Source organism: Physeter macrocephalus, chromosome 11, assembly GCF_002837175.3.
Source record: "Physeter macrocephalus isolate SW-GA chromosome 11, ASM283717v5, whole genome shotgun sequence".
NCBI lineage: Eukaryota > Metazoa > Chordata > Mammalia > Artiodactyla > Physeteridae > Physeter > Physeter macrocephalus.
The window spans coordinates 24,639,075-24,656,795 of NC_041224.1; the positions used below are offsets into that span (position 1 = coordinate 24,639,075).

Here is a 17,721-nt window from a genome sequence, read left to right on the forward strand (position 1 = left end):
GCCGCTCCGCGGCATGTGGGATCCTCCCAGACCGGGGCGCGAACCCGGTTCCCCTGCATCGGCAGGCGGACGCGCAACCGCTGCGCCACCAGGGAAGCCCCAAAGGCATCTACTTTTAATTAAATCATAATTTGGGATTAAAGTAGTGAGCTTTAGCAAAACTATACTTGATTTAATCTTCCCACTTCTATTTATAATTTACTTGGAACATTTTTACAAATAATTTGCTCATAATTCTCATTTCAAGGCTCAGTTACTATCATTTGGATATAAATTTGTCCAATACAAAGAGAATTGTAGCTCTCTGTGACTTATTAATTTGGCATTGGACTCCCATTTTCAGACTAGTGAGGGGTGGCAGATTCATGAGTAGCAGGAATAGAGTGGGGGACAGGGTCATAGGGGCTGCTGTCGGGAGGCCCTGAAGGTCTCATTTTAATTCTAGGAATTAAAATGGGAATGACCTCATTTTAATTCTGAGATAGGAATCTATTGAGCACTGGATTGAATATGTGAGGATCTCTAAAGTTAATTGAAGCCTCCAGTAGAGAAGAGGGAAGATGTTCCCACCACTCGTCCCACCTACACACCCATTTCTTTCTGAGACTTGAGGAGGTAGGTCCTCAAGCTCTGCAAATTGATCGGGAAGGGCGGGGAGTGGATAGTGGGACTGAATCCATTGTCTAAGTAACTTAATAGCGATAAGGCCGGAGGGTAACACCTTCTGTGTCTTAAACCAAATTCAGTGAGCAGGAAGGTGCACATACGAGAAGAAGGAGACAAATTGATGTCTCTGGTGATAGTTTTCCAAGTACATATGTTGGAGTTATCTATTATTAACATAACAATAATAAGGTAATTTATAAAATCAGTGACAGAGTATCTTATTAGGCACTTGTGAGACAACTTCAACAAGAACTGGCTGATACCCTAAAAAAGCAATCTATGTCAGAGGCTTCACTGGAGGTCACGTCACGTTATCGTACTAATTTAGAAGATGAGGCACAGGATTTAAAGAAAAAATTACGTCAAGTCACAAGTCAGGTATTTATGAAATTTAACGTGTCAATACTTAATGTATAGGATAAAGTGTTTTAGGATACTAATTTTCATGGACGGCTTTCTTTTGTATTTTTGTTACAAGTAAATTTATTACAATTTTGTTACCTTTATAATGCACTTGTTTCTTAAACTCTGACTTTCATTCTGCCATTTGCATTATATATTTTTTCTTACAATATTTACCCTTAGGAAAGTTGAGAATTGTGCATGATTCCTCACAGAAGTTGAGAGACTTTTTTTTCTATTAAACAGTATTTTTTAGTGATATCTCTACTACCATGATGAAGCAAGCCAGATAAAATCAGAGGATAATGTTTAATGGAATGTTCCATAAAATTGTCATTTTTCATCTTCACTTTCGTGAATGGATATAGTATCTGTGTATATTTATTTCATGGATTTCAGAATAACTTGTGCAGAAAGGTCATTATACAAACCAGTTGAAGTTAGGCATTGCCTTCATTTTCTTTTCATTTTAGATATATTGTAAAAGCATAGAGATACTCAGATCGTGTATAGTATGTACACCCAAAATAGAAAATTAAGAAAATTATCTAGATCCTGCCATTGTATTTTTAAGAAAACTATTGAGATAATTCACATATCGTATAATTCACCCATTTAAAATGTGTAGTTCAATCTCTCCTTGTATATTCAGAGAGTCGTGCACTTGGCACCACAGTCAATTATAGAGCATCTCCATCACCCCCAAAGGGAAACCCTGCATCCCTTAGCCATCACGCATGGCCCACATTTCCCTCAGCCCCAGCAACCACCAGTCTAATCTCTGTCTCTGTAGATGTGCCTATTCTGGGTATTTCATATAAATGGAATCACACAGTATGTGGTCCTTTGTGATTAGCTTTTCTCATTTGACATAACATTTTCGAGGTTCATCCATGTTATGGTGCATGTCAGTACTTCCATTTCTATTTTTTGTCGAACAGCACGTTATGTGGCTAACCCATTCATCCATTCATCAGTTGATGGGCCTTTGGGTTATTTCCACCTTTGGGCTGTTAATAATGCTGCTGTGAACATTCATTTACAAGTTACTGTGTGGACATAATTTTTATCTCCCTGCTGTTGGATTTTATCCTCTGAGTTAATTGGCTGATTTCACCTTTTCTTGGCCTTAACTCATGCTGTCCTTTCTGTCTTTACAGTTTCTTTTCCTCCTGCCTAATCCTTCATTTATTCAGACCTGGCCCCCAGTCTTCTCCATGAAGCTCTCTCTGACTGTCCTTGCTCTCATTGACCCTGTCATCTAGTCTGTGAAGAACAGCTTAGCCCTTAATTTTACACTGTTTTAATTTTTTTCATGAGAGAGAATCTTGTCTAAGTATAAATTTGTCTAACAGGGAATATTTATTGATATGCACGGCACCTGTCTTGCATAAACTGAAAATATTTTAGCTTAACAGTTGCTAGGATACAATTAAGTACTTTATACCATACCAATAATTTTTTCTTGGAGATACTGATATAATAAAACTTTTATTAAAATGTATTTTAAGCAATTAAATGTAAAATTAAAAGCTCTTAATCTAATAGAGGAGAATTGTTCAATTAAATGCTCTTTTTTTTTTTTTCCCTCACTCTGGAAAAAAAAATATCTAAATTTGCCTTCCTTCATTATGCAGCCAGAACTGGGGATTTTCACATTTATAGCATTTCACCAACTGTAAAGCTCTGTGGATAGCTTCTCTGATATCCATACCACATAACCTTAATTTTCTCATCCAAGTACTTTCTAGACATAAACAGTCTCTGGGAGTGAATTGATTCAGAACTTTGATTTAGCAATAGGGTGATATTTCCATGCCAGTGACTTAACCCTTCCTCTGATGGTCATGTAAGTTATGTACCACTCAATCCAGGAGGTGCTATTTGCATATTAATCCATGATCACTGCCCACTGAGTAGTACAGAGAGGAAGTAAGTTATAAATTATTATAAGTGGAGAAAAGTACTGGTTGATTAGTGGAATCAGTGAAAGTTTTTGAAGTACTGGGCACATACATTCTCGTCTTCATGCTCCCCATTTACTGCCAATTTCAATGGTATGGAGAATGATTTCAGTGTGACTTATACAGGAGACCACTTCTGTTGGCATGCCATCTGCCTAAAATATCAAATTGTTTAGAACATAAAATACAGCAATAGTAATAACTCTAATTGTAAACACTTAGCATTTACTATGTGCCACGTACTTTTCTAAATACGTTATGTATACCCCCCAATTTAATCTTCCCGACATCCCAGTGAGGCCAGTGCTATTATTATCTTCATTTTATGGCTGGTGAAACTGAGACACAGAAAATTTAAGTAATTTGCTCAAGGACATACAGCAAATAACTGGTGGAATTGGGACTCAGACCCATGCATTCTGGCTCCTGTGTAGATACTGCCTCTCACACTAGTCCCTGAAGCATCTGGTTGTCACCAACAGTAGTGTGTAGTGTGAACGTTCATAATCACTGGAAGAGCTGTGGTCATTCACATATGTGGATATTTAAAATTATAGTTGGTGTAGAGTGTGGAATAAAAAATATAAATGTCTTTCCCCATTTGGCCCATGTATAAATTTGTGTATTTATTTGATAAAATATAATTTAAAGCATGAATGATGTTGTGGTTTAGTACTAGAGGTCAGTAACTTGTAAAGGGCCAGATAGTAAATATTTTAGGCTTTGTGGTTCACAAGGTGTCTGTTGTAGCAACTCAACTCTGCTGTTGCAGCAGGAAAGTAGCCATAAACAATATGCAGATGAAAGACATAAAAACAGATGATGGTGGATTTGCTAGATTATCAGTAATTAAAAAAATTTTTTTCTCCTTTTAGTTGCAAGAAGCACAGGATCGACGTACAGAGGCCATGAGATGTGCTGAGAAGACGCAGGATCATATCCAAAAGTACAATTTAAAGCAGAACAGAAAATAAGTATAAGTATAGAGCAGATAAGCAGTATAGTATGAGAATTATATCAGTAATGACAATAAATACATCATTGTGAAGCTGGGTAAACATTTCAGCTTTGAGCTATTTTGAAATGCTTAATTTTTCTCCGTTATTTCTAAATTTTGCACATTATCCACAGAACACAACTAGAAAACGGCACAATTGCCAAATCATCTACTTTTCAAAATTCTAAGAACGTATGTAATTGAACCTGCAGGTGTTTGTTCAGAAAATGTGTGGTATTTTAAAAATCTATGTGTGAGAATAATTATTTTAAAATATGCATTTTAGGCTTGAAATTGAAAATGCCAAGTTAAAAGCTACACTCAAAAAGCGAGCGGGCATAATTGAACAGCTTCAGAAAAACCTGTTAAGTACAAGTTCAGTAAGTCAATCTCTTACTTTCTGTCATGCTGAAAAGGAATTTTAATTTTTTTACTAGTAATATATAAGAATATTTTGGACAATATGAAAAGTCTCATTGATAAAAGAGTTTATTTTTATATTGATACTACTTGCTACTAGTAGCATAATGCGTCTTTATAGAGGAAGTTGACTAAAATAATAAAATTGATTTTTGTAGTAAGATTTTAATTAAAAAGATTGTGACAGTCCAAAAGCAATATTTTATATATACCACATTTTGTTTATTCATTCATCTGTCAATGAACACTGGGATTTTTCCACCTTCTGGCTATTGTTAATAATGCTGCTATGAACAGTGATACACAAATATCTAGTTGAGTCCAGAAATTTGAGTAATGATTTGATCTAGAATTCTGAATATCCCTTGTAATCTAAACCCTCCAGTGCTATTTTGAGAATGAATTACTTTTAATGTTGTAGTTCGTTTTCTTTATCAAGAAGGAATACTAGGTCACTACGCAAGCATTTTTCTGAAAGGAATGTATTTTTTCCTTCCTTGGATTTTATTTTACTTTATTTTTTAAAGATTTTTTTGATGTGAACCATTCTTAAAGTCTTTATTGAATTTTATACAATATTGCTTCTGTTTTATGTTTTGGTTTTTTGGCCAGGAGGCATGTGGGATCTTAGCTCCCTGACCAGGGATCGAACTCCCTGCATTGGAAGGCAAAGTCTTAACCACTGGACCTCCAGGGAAGTCCCCCTTTTTTCTTTAAAAAGAGAAAAGAGATTCCAGTGAAAAAGTAGAAATGGCTGCTCAATCAGGGCCTTACATAGTAACAGGTGCTCCTAGCATAGCAAGTTCAGGAACAATTTTTTTCCCAGACACTTGAATTCATCAGCCTTTCAAAGGTGTAACAGCCAGTCTCAGAAAAGACTGATGTGTAATCCAGGATTCCAATTTATCAATGTATAGTGAAAGCTATGTAACTATTTACCAAGCAGAAAGGGATTCTCCTGCCGTTTATACTCTCCTTTGTAGGGGAAGCTACCTATGATTTAAATATCAGAAGATTCTATTGTGAACCCTAAGTTGGAGGGATGAGGTAGATGCACCTACCAACTCGTTTCTTTCCATCACAATAGTTAGATTCATGCAGTGTCATTATACAGATATACCTGTCAGGGGAACTAGAACATCCTGTTGACTGGTCCTTCTTGTGTTCAAAGAAACATTGAAAATTATTTTTTCTAGACTTGATATAAATTAGGCACATTGTATTAGCATACTTTTCATACAAGTGACAATACAATATGTTGACAAAAGGAGTCTTATGTGAATGAGAGTGCCAGATGGCCCCTTATATTGTCAAACGGAAATCTATTCGGGTATCAGAAATTGCAAATTTTGTAAGAATACCCCACACTGATTAAGTGTATTAAAAAAATAATGAGGGATTTTCTGTAGATTCCTGTAGAAATGAGTTAGGATTATGACATAGAATTATTGGCCACTTTAAGGTCTACACAAATCAAAAATTTAATGAGACAGCTTTTCACCAACTCAGTCAGTAGCCCTGGCTTCTCTAGAAAGTTCTCATCTCAGGAATCCCCAGGCCAGAGCCAACCTGAGTTAAGATATATGGTCAGCACAGTGTTGAGATGAAGAATCTGGGCTGGGAAGAAGAGAGAGCTCCAGCTGACTCAAGACTCCAAACAATATAGTTGAGTATTCACCTGAAAGGAGTGTCAGAAGACTTCCATAAGGTCAGGTCTCTATGGAATAGGAAATTATTCAAAAGAAAACAAGGGCAGGGACTTCCCTGGTGCAGTGGTTAGGAATTTGCCTGCCAATGCATTGGACATGGGTTCGATCCCTGGTCCGGGAAGATCCCACATGCCGGGGAGCCACTAAGCCGGTGCGCCACAACTACTGAGCCTGCACTCTAGAGCCCGCGAGCCACAACTACTGAGCCCTTGTGCTGCAACTACTGCAGCCCACGTGCCTAGAGCCTGTGCTCTGCAACAAGAAAAGCCACCACAGTGAGAAGCCCGTGCACCACAGCGAAGAGAAGCCCCCACTCACCGCAACTAGAGAAAGCCCGCACGCAGCAACGAAGATCCAATGCAGCCAAAAAAAAAAAAAAAAGAAGACAAGGGCAAATAATTGATAATCTGATCCTTGTGAAAAGCTTTCGCATTATAAAAGAAAATAAAGACAAAGTATGCTGGTCAACATCCTAAGGGTGAGGGTGCCCCCCAAGATTAGAAAATAACACTACACTCAAAGTAACACCAATAAGAATAAACATAAAGTGTCCAAGAATAGCTCTGTACAAGGATAATCCACACCGAGTAATGGCTCATGAGTGTGGCTGAGGATGTTGTCTATGAGGAACGAGAAGGGGGAGAGAAAAGTACAGGTGATCTCAGCAAAGGGGTCAAGGCTGGAAAGGTAGGTTAGGGAATCCGGTACAAAGCCTTGAGATGTAAGGAGCCCTGAGAGAATTTAGAAAGAGGATTAGAAAGGGTCAAGGACTGAACATCAAGGGTTACTGTCATTCAGACTGAGGTGGGCTCAGAGGAGCAGAGGCAGAGTGTGGTCATGTTAGCGGTTGCTGCTGAGAAGTAAAGCAGGGTAAGGACTGAAGAAATGGTTCTTGATGATCCTCAAAACTTTTAGTGGAGTTACAAGATTGAAAGTCAATTTAGTGTAAAAGAAGAGAATAAGTGATGAAAGATGAATTGTGGATGAGACCATGCGTTAAAGAATGTAAGAGTCCAAGGCTTCCCTGGTGGCACAGTGGTTAAGAATCCACCTGCCAATGCAGGGGACACGGGTTCGAGCCCTGGTCTGGGAAGATCCCACATGCCGCAGAGCAACTAAGCCTGTGCGCCACAACTACTGAGCCTGCGAGCCACAACTACTGAGCCCGTGTGCCTAGAGCTCATGCTCCGCGACAAGAGAAGTCACCACAGTGAGAAGCCCGCGCACCACAACTAGAGAAAGCCCGCACGCAGCAACAAAGCCCCAATGCAGCCAAAAATAAATAAATAAAATTAATGAATTAATTTAAAAAAGAATCTAAGGCTCCAGTGGTGGGGGTAGGGGAGAAAAAGGGTGAGAGAAAAAGCTACAAGAATCAAGAAGAAGTTACATTTTTATTTAGTGTATAGAAGACTTAAACTTTATTTAAAGAGAAGAATGGTTAATAGAAATGGAGAAATTGAAACCTATGGAAGAATGCTTACAGAGAATGAAAGGCTTTATCTCATGTTGTGTGGGAATTTTTCAAAGATTATATTAGTAAGATGTGATTTAACAAAACCTGGAATATCTTAAACCATTGATGAAAATGTTTCTAGGGCATTTTTAGAAACTAAAATGTAAATATAGCCACTCTTTAAAAAAAATTTCATTAACGTGTAAAAACCTCTGGGTTTTTTATTTATTTATTTATTTATTTATTTATTTATTTATTTATTATATTTTTTTGGTTGCTCCAGGTCTTGGTTGCAGCAGGCAGGCTCCCCATTTGCAGCAGGTGTGCTTCTTAGTTGTGGCATGCAACCTCTTAGTTGTGGCATGCATGTGGGATCTAGTTCTCTGACCAAGGATTGAACCCAGGCCCCCTGCATTGGGAGCATGGAGTCTTATCCACCATGCCACCAGGGAAGTCCCAAAATGTCTGTTTTTAACAAATAAATTTTGGCAATTTAAATTCTAGAAAAATGATGAAATGATGAAAATGAAAAATCAATATAAGCTGTTTCAAGAAGTCATTATTTTTGAAATCTGTCCTTATTGGCATCAGGTTTATAAACTGTGTTTCACTATAAACGTATATTACTCATGAGAAGTAATATTTTTAAGAAAGAAGGGTGTCTAGGTTTTAAAAAATAATTAAAATTTTTTTTTCAAAGTCTGAGGATGAAAAGGAGCAATTAAAGAAATGTATTGAGTTAAAACAGTCTCTGGAATATAGTTTGGATCAAGAAATGAAGAGAAATAGTGAATTAGAAAAAGAGATTACTGGGTAAGATTTTAATATTTCTGATAATTTCAACTATTAATTAATTAACTATAATTTTGTTTTATTAAAACCTTAGATACAAATTCATTTTATATGTGTATATTCATACTTAAACAAATCATCCATCCTATTTAAAAGTTTACTTTAGAGACTCACAGCACAATCTGAAACTGTAATACGAGTGCCCCAGTATTACAGTGCCTCTTTAATGATTTCTAAAACAATAACAATAGTGTGCCTTGCATATAGTAATATCACTCTGCTCTTCATCATCTACCTTGAATTTTTATGTCTGCAAGATATCTTTGCTCTTTTTTGGTAATCCTGCCTTCTTTTAGTTGTGTTCTTCCCCTTCAGCGTTCAAGTATTTTAATATCTAAAAACCTATTTGTGTCACTGTTTAACAACATCAAAAACTATCTTGATTTTGCTTATATTTTCTTTCTGCTCTCAAAGTTTAGTTCTAAAATATACATACAAAAACATATGTATGACTTAAAGAATAATAAAATTAGTGATCATGTTTTGACCACTCAGATTAAAAAAAAAAAAAAGTGTTTCCCAATATCTGTGATGCCTCCACATGGCTTCCTTTCTGGTTATTTGCTGAGCACAGTTAGCCCTCAGCATCCACAGATTCAACCAACCTCAGATTGAAGGTATTCAGGGGGAAAAAAATTCCAGAAAGTTCCAAAAAGCAAAACTTGGATTGGCCTCAGGTGGCAACTATTTCCATAGCATTTATTTACATTGTATTTATAACTACATAGCATTTACCTTGTATTAGGTATTATAAGTGATCTAGAGATGATTTAAAGTATACAGGAGTATGTGCTTAGGAGGACTTGAGCATCTGTGGATTTTGGTATTATACTTACGGTTCTTCCCTGATTCTCATTAGTATTTTTCTCTCATTTAATTTTCTCTACATTGCTTGGCATTTTGTTAACATTGTGCTGGGCAAGATTTCTAGATCTCTTAAAACAGCTTGAAGAGACTGGTACACATTCTCTCTCTGCTGATTTCCTTTTTTATGAAGCTCAGCCTGGTTTTTTTCCCCATCAACTCAGACTCCAGACATTTTTCTTTCTTGTTTCTTTTTCTATTTTGAGTGAGTGTCGATGTTTTTTGTGTGTTCTTTCTTTGCTTCTTGTAGAGGCTGTGGTCAGTAGGTACCAAAATGTCTTTTTGTGTCTTTTCAAAACATTCATAATTGATATGATCTTCTTCTTCAGCTTGGATACTGATCTCTGGTTTATAACTAGTATTTAATAATAAGTTCATATTTCATATTAACGTACTAAAAATGAATACTAATAACAGCTTACTTATAAGAACTGTATAATATATGTATACACACACTATATTAACTCTTTACTTAGCAAGTGTCATAAAATTTTTCTTCATATTATTTACCTAAGATTATAATTTAGTTATTATGCTTTCAAACAATATTAGATTAGAACAGATGAGAAAGGATTATAATTTATAGAGTTTATTTTATATGATAGAACATATATCTGTTTAAATAATTATTGTCTACTCTTAAAGAACTTGACTTATTCATTCTATGCATTTCTACAGACTTAAGAAACTCTTAAAAATGCCAAGAAGGAAGTTAAATGAATATGAAAATGGAGAGCTTAGTTTCCATGGAGATTTAAAAACCAATCAAATTGAAATGGATATTCAGATTAATATGCTAAAACATAAGGTAATTTTTAATCAGTTTTGGGACCCAAAAGTCACTTAATTTGGGGAAATATAAATCACTCCATGCTTTGAGCAGTGAAACACAGATTTGTCTGTTTATTTTTTAGATTTGATACCAGTAAAAAAGACAGCTTTTTCCTGTATCATTTTTGCATAAAAAGGGCACACTGTTGACTGTCTGTGTCTTGAACCATGGCTAGTGATCTGAAGCTGAGCAGCACACCATTACCCCAAAGCATCCATTATTTTTTGGTGACAGCTTTATTGAAATATAATGAACATACCATGCAGTTCACTCATTTAAACTGTACAATTCAGTGACTTTTAGTATATTCAAAGAGTTATACAGTTATCACCACAATCAATTTTAGACCATTTTCATCACCCTAAAAAGAAACCCTATACTTTTTAGCCATCACCCTGTGCCAGTTTTCCCTTCCTCATATTCCCAGCCCTAGTACCACGACTATACTCCCTGTTTCTATAGATTTGCCTATTTTGGATATTTCATGTCAGTGGAATCACAGACTATGGGGTCCTTTGTGACTGCCTTCTTTCATTCAGCATAATATTTTTAAGGTACATCTGTTTTGTAGCATGGATCAATACTTCATTTCTTTTTATTGCTGAATAATATTCATTTGTATGGACATACCACGTTTTATTCATCCATTCATCAGTTGATGGACCTTTGGGTTGTTTCCACTTTTTAGGCTATTGTTAATAATGCTGCTATGAACATTCATGTCCAAGTTTCGGTGTGAACATATTTTTTTCATTTCTTTTTGGAATATACTTATGAATGGAATTGCTGTATCATATGGTAACTCTGTTTAACCTTTTGAGGAACTGCCGTACTGTTTTCCAGAGTGGCTGCACCATTTTACATTTTTATCCAAAGTGTGTAAGCATTCCAATTTCTCTACATGCCCATCAACACTTGTCATTACCTGTCTTTCTGATTATAGCCATCCTAGTAGGTGTGAAGTGGCATCTCATTGTGGTTTTGATTTGCGTTTTGCTGATGACTAATAATGTTGAGGCACTTTTCATGTGCTTATTGTCTATTTGTGTATCTTCTTTGAAGAACTGTCTATTCAACTTTTTGCCCATTTTTAAGTTGGATTGTCTTTTTATTATTGAATTGTAAGAGTTCTTTTTGTATTCTAGATACAAATCTTCAATCTGATATAGGATTTTCAAGTATTTTCTCTTATTCAGGAGCTTGCCCTTTCCCCTTCTTGATGGTGTCCTTCAAAACACGGAAGTCTTTAATATTGATGAAGTTCAGTTAGTCGATTTTTGTCTTTTGGTGTCATATCTAAGAATTGCCAAATCCAGTCATGAAGATAAACACCTGTGTTTTCTTCTAAGAATTTTGTAGTTTTAGCTCTTGTATATTGAGTTAATTTCTACATATGGTATGAGGTAAAGGTCTAATTTTATTCTTTTGTATGTGGATATTCTGTTGTCCCAGTACCATTTATTATAAAGACTATTCTTGTCTCATTCAATTATTTGGCACTCTTACTGACAATCAGTTGACCATAAATGTGGGGCTTTCCTTTTAGATCCTCAATGGTAATGCATTGATCTATATGTCTGTCCTATGCCAGTACCAAGTCAGATTTTATGAGAATTCTTTCTTAGTCATCTTGCATATTACCAGTTGTTTTATGTAATAATAAAAAGTCAGTGTAGTGGAATGTCTTTAACTCTACTTCTGTGGAGGTTTTTTGCCTCTTGAAGGAGCCTGTGGCCAGCTTATGCCTCACTGACCCCATGACATGATGGTAAGTAGGTTTAACAAAGGGACAGTCCATTCCTTTTCTTCTCCCTCCATTCAGACCTTTAGTCTCTCACCCAGTGCCTCCCACTTCACTCCAGTTTCCATCAAATCTTCGTCACGAGATCTGCTGACTTAGTCTGCTATCTGCTTCATTATGTTTAGCTCATTATAATTCATAGACTCATCCATAGATTTCACCGTCTAGGAGAAGATTAAGTCTGGGCTTTCAGCTTTCCTCGTTGGAAGTCTCTCTAAGCCATCATGTTGCAATTCCCAATTAAATCATCTTTTGACGTGGTTCTTGTTTATAACACTCATGCTGATCTTGTTCTTGACATAGATCCTGCATTCTCAGAAACCACAGTTCCCTGGATCTACCTTCTTTTATTTAAAAAGAAAGCTATGCATAGCTGTACTTTATAGCTTAACACATAATGAATAACTATTTCATCCCATCCAAAGAAAAATTTTTAAGAGTATAGCTGTTAATAACCAGGTAGGGCTTCCCTGGTGGTGCAGTGGTTAAGAATCTGCCTGCCAATGCAGGGGACAATGGTTCGAGCCCTGGTCCGGGAAGATCCCACATGCCATGGAGCAACTAAGCCCATGCGCCACAACTACTGAGCCTGCACTCTAGAGCCCACAAGCCACAACTATGGAACCTGTGTGCCACAACTACTCCTGGTCCGGGAAGACCCCACATGCCATGGAGCAACTAAGCCCATGCGCCACAACTACTGAGCCTGCACTCTAGAGCCCACAAGCCACAACTATGGAACCTGTGTGCCACAACTACTGAAGCCCATGCGCCTAGAGCCCGTGTTCCACAACAAGAGAAGCCACTGTAATGAGAAGCCTGTGCACCTCAACGAAGAGTAGCCCCTGCTCGCCGCAACTAGAGAAAGCCTGTGCGCAGCAACGAAGACCCAACACAGCCAAAAATAAATAAAATAAATAAAATAATTGTTTTTAAAAAGGTAATAATCAATTTATCTGGGACAAATAATAGATTAGTAATTTGAATTTCAAAATTTCAAAGCCAATTTGTATGATATAGAGAAGCACTGTGGTACAATGTAAAAATGAGATAGTCCTACCTTCCCTTACAAACAAGCTTTAAGTAAGGTAAAGGAAAAATTGTATTTAATTATATACTGCCAAAGGACACTGCATTTGTTTTACTACTGAGAAGATTAAAAATGCTTCCATGATGTTTTATTTCCTCTCTGAGGAAAGGACAATGAAGATTGAGTCTTAGATTAATAAATATTCAAAGCTGCCTATCCCTTAGAATTTCAGTTAATTGAGATGAGGTAAAATAGTCTGATTTTGGTAATTAAACTTACGATTTCTAGTTGTTTTTCAACTATTATACCACATATGTCTCCTTGCTTACCAATCTTCCTTATCTTCAAACTTGAGGGGAAATTCTAAAGAGGCATACCTGCCTATTTGTAAGAAATTGTAAGTGAAGGGAACCTGCCAAAAACTTCCTCCTGAATAGTTCTTAGGTCTTTCTTCTAGTTATCTGCTTCTTCTCATCAGCATTGTTTGTCATTTAAAATTAATCTCAACATTTATTAGATTCCAGTTTACAGGAAACCAATTTCAACTGTGTCTAAGTTATGTTTCTTATTATCTCTTTTTTTTCATCCACTTTTCTATCTGTTTTTTCCTAAAAATCTCCCCAAAGTTTAGTACCTTAAATAAGCAACGTTTATTTTGTTCACAATCTATACTTAGGAAAAACATAGCCAGGACAGCTGGCCTCTCTTCCCCTCAGTTGGAACACCTACCCTGAACACCTAGGCTCTCTTTGTGGCCTGAGCTTCCTCACAACATGGGGCCGGGTTCCAAGGTTAAGAGCCAGGCAGAAGCTGTGTTGCCTTGTCTAACCTCGCCTTGCAATTCACACAGCATCTCTTTCACCATATCTGTTCATTAGGAATAAGTCACCTATGCTTGGCCCATGGTCTACCTTTTTTTATGGAATAAATTTTTTAAAAAACTTATGGATACATTTAAAAACCAGCATAATCTATCCACTGGCCACGATTTTTTATATTCCTTCCACATGAAGAATACACTTATCCCTACTCAGTTCCCCCACAAGTCTCAATTGTTACGGTGTCAGGCTCAGGCTTGAGTCCAGGATCTTACCATCTTTCACCAGATACGGATGGGGATGAGGCTCCTGGGTATGGTTTCTAGAGTATAGCCCCTTGAGTACCAATCCTCTCAGTACTAAGACTTGAGAACTAAAGGGGCAAATTTTCTGCCACCCACATACCCAACATTCTGTTAAACTTCTAAAGACTCTCCCATTCAGAAATGGAAAATGGAAGACATGCTGGTCCATAGCAGTTCTGAAATACAGCCTGATACCTGCTGCCAGCTCTTTGATTAGGACTTAGTCCCGACCTTAGAAGTGATTCTCCTTTGCTGTACCCCCTGAGCTCTTTGTTCTGTCCTTTTCATAAGAAATGACCTGTGTTTGCAGCTGAGTAGTGTTTCTCAATCCAGCAAGGGAAGAAAATGACACTGAAACCTGGAGGAAGGGGGACTTATAGAACTTCTAAGAAAATCCCAAAGGCCTCTTCTCATTTTTGTACTGTCTTGGTCTCTGTTAATCCAAGCTAGCAAGCAGTGTTTTTGCTACCACAGTTCTCTTTAAAGCTTTTGAGTGTCCTGTGAATTTTATTGGGGTTCATGCCATTGGAAAAGCTACCCTCCCAAATCGTTTTGAGATAAGCTTTTCCCCTTGGGCTTCTTGTAAAGCTGTTGTAGGACAGAAAACTTTGTAGGATGATGCCTTTAAAATTCTTATGCTTTTTTAAGATCCTTAAAGGAATTTGAGGCACCAACTTAAGTCTTTCCAGGGTCTTAATAAAGGGTTCTACTGTCTTGGCTTCATCTTTAGACCATGTTTTCCTGGCAGCACCCTAAATCTGATCTTAGCCCAGAAGCTATTTCTCTGTTTTAGCATTATTTGAGCATGTGGAGATGCTGTAAATGGGATACAGATATTTGAACCCAATGAGTCCTGGATCCTTTATATTTAATAGTCTTTTTTTTTAGCTTATCCCTCTCATCAATTTTACTTTCAGCTGCTTTGTAGGTAGAGTCCCCCTTCCTCCAGGTTGCAGTGTCATTTTCTTCCCTTGCCTAGAAGCTGTCACCTTCAGCCTCTTCTAGAGCCGTCAGGCTTCCATTAACAGTCTCGCGAAGCCCTGGGAATTTCGTGAGAGAAGTGTCAAAGAATTTGTAGACATGTTTTAAAACTACCACATCCACTTGCCTTGTCTTATTACCAAATAATCATTCTGTCTAAAGGGAAGTAGTTCTTCCCAACTCAGTGTTGTTGAAATTCCAGCAAGTTTTTTTGTTTGTTTTGTTTAGCATGTTCTCTTATTCTGTGGAAAGTAACAAAGCATTACAAGAATTAATGGCACTTTTTTGTTCCTAAAAATATATGGATCATCTCACTAAACTATTACACTGGGAGATGTGATTTCTCCTTAACCCTGCGAAGCATTTCTCCTTGGAATGCAATTCAAATTAGCATAAAATATTTGTAGTTCAGAAAAAAGGCTTATGGCATTAGAAGCCATATTTACAAGACTCATTAGAGTCTGATTTTCAGAGTCTTATTCTGGGAGGCATTTATTAACTCAGCCCTAAATAACTCAATACGATATCCCTAAAACTTTAAAAATCATGGAGGGTTAAGATGGGGGTGGGGAAGGAGTAAGAGGCTTTCTACTAAGAGGTGACTTATACTCATTTTTGGAGGAAAGACATGAAACAATAGAAGAATAAAAGAGTATAAAATCAAGTGCAAATGTTGTGTAACGATGACAGTAAAGGATATATATTTGTGGCTCTTGGTGGTTTGAACTTTTTTCTTTATTTTCTTAGTAATTCAAGGTCCTACATGCTACAATATAGACACCATTTTATTGTAACTGAATTTATTTTAAAAGCTGATACTGGTTTTGAGTTAGGCTGTTCTCAGTCTACGTCCCTAATTACGAAACGATTTTATTTTATTCATGCAGATTGATGACCTTACAGCAGAACTGGAAACTGCATCTTCAAAATGTCTACATCTGGATGCAAAAAATCAAGTTCTTCAACAGGAGTTATTGTCTATGAAAGTAATGCAAAAGAAATGTGAAAAACTAGAGAAGAATAAAAAGAAGTTGGAACAAGAAGTAGTGAACCTCAGAAGTCATATAGAAATGAATATGATAGAACACAGTCAAGTAGAGCAGTATAAACGGGAGATTGAAGAAAGAGCAAGACAGGATATAATAGAAAAATTAAAAGAAGTCAACCTATTTTTACAGGTTAATTTTTTGATCTGTAATGTGCTTTAATTCACTTCACTATAAATTACATTTCGGAGGTATACATTTTATGTGTTTCTTCCACTTATAGCAGTTTGTTTTGTAAATTTCTGGAAGGAAGGTGGCATTTGTTTCTCCCTTTAAATATTTCAGTTTCCATCATTATTCTCACTAAATTGATCTTTCAGAACGATTCTCACTAGAGAATCATTTTATTTTTAAGACCAACTGGTATAAAACAAAACTATTAGGATGAAAAGAAAATATTGTGATTTAGAAATTGTACTATACTCTTGGATTATTCTTAGTTGTATTGTTCAGTTTAAAAATTTTAAAATTGATCCTATTCTTTGAATTATCAGATTACATGAGACGAATATAAGAATGATCCAACTTTAATTTTATAATTAAGATTTAACTCAGTTTACATTGATGATAAATATTTTTAAAGTTCAGCTTTCTTTTCACATTTAAAATTGCTCTCTGAATCATTGACGCAAAACTAAAGGGCACAAATATACTATAATTATTCAGGTTATAATTATTTTAAACATGTATCTTTTTATTTTACTTTAGACACAAGCAGCATCTCAAGAAAACTTAGAGCAGTTAAGAGAGAATAATAATGCTTCAATAAGAAGTCAAATGGAACTCAGAATTAAAGATCTGGAATCTGAACTCTCCAAAATGAAAACTTCTCAAGAAGATTCTAATAAAGCAGAGTTGGAAAAATATAAGCAACTCTACCTAGAAGAACTAAAAGTTAGAAAGTCATTGGCAAATAAACTAAACAAGTAAGTCAAAACATAGAATCATAGAAAATAAATTTAAATTTAGCTCATTAATTTGCCTCTAAAGCATAATTTTTATTGAGCCAGGTTCATGGGATTAGTAGGAAGTGAAAGCTAACTAGGTAGTATAACTTTGGAAAATGATGTTAGTAAGTGAAGTCACCTTTAAAATGTTAGTCCAGTTTGCATCTCCCCACCTTTTGGTTGGTTTTACATAACTTTATTTTTTATATTTTCATATATTGGGTTGGCCAAAAAGTTCGTTTGTGTTTTCCCGTAAGATGTTACTGGAAAAACCCAAACGAACTTTTTGGCCAACCAATAGTTAACCTGGTTTAGTCTTTAAGCTAAGTGTTTTTGAAACTTTGTAATTCAGATAAAATTTCTTGTTGGAATTCCCGTAAATAGAAATATTAACGAGTTTAATTATTTTTTGGAAGATTACAGCTTAAACGCAAAGCGTCATATTTTAGCATTTGGTAAATTTACTTTCTTGATTATGATATTTGGTATCATCGCTAGAGGGCGCCCTGAGACAAACTACTGTATTTGAAGTTTTTCTACTAGACTACATAAAGGCATGCTTGTGGAAATAAGGGGAAAGTAACAGAGGGGCGAAGGGCCGTATAATTCACAAAGTGTCTAAAAATAACAC

General features: G+C 36.2%; 1 protein-coding gene across 12 annotated transcripts in view; it reads left to right on the forward strand.

The window, feature by feature from the left end:
* ANKRD26 (ankyrin repeat domain containing 26) overlaps window positions 1-17,721 on the forward strand; it is a 93,413-nt gene that overhangs the window by 66,945 nt on the left and 8,747 nt on the right. For 8 of the 12 annotated variants that reach the window (XM_028494976.2, XM_028494975.2, XM_028494982.2 and 5 more), the window contains 7 exons: window positions 892-1,044; window positions 3,908-4,002; window positions 4,316-4,409; window positions 8,315-8,427; window positions 10,009-10,138; window positions 15,985-16,275; window positions 16,852-17,069. In XM_028494976.2, the coding sequence (XP_028350777.1) occupies window positions 892-1,044; window positions 3,908-4,002; window positions 4,316-4,409; window positions 8,315-8,427; window positions 10,009-10,138; window positions 15,985-16,275; window positions 16,852-17,069 (1,094 nt within the window). Of the gene's footprint in view, window positions 1-891; window positions 1,045-3,907; window positions 4,003-4,315; window positions 4,410-8,314; window positions 8,428-10,008; window positions 10,139-12,472; window positions 12,601-15,984; window positions 16,276-16,851; window positions 17,070-17,721 lie in introns of those variants that run through there. The other 4 variants (XM_028494977.2, XM_028494978.2, XM_028494980.2 and 1 more) reach the window with 2 other exon arrangements.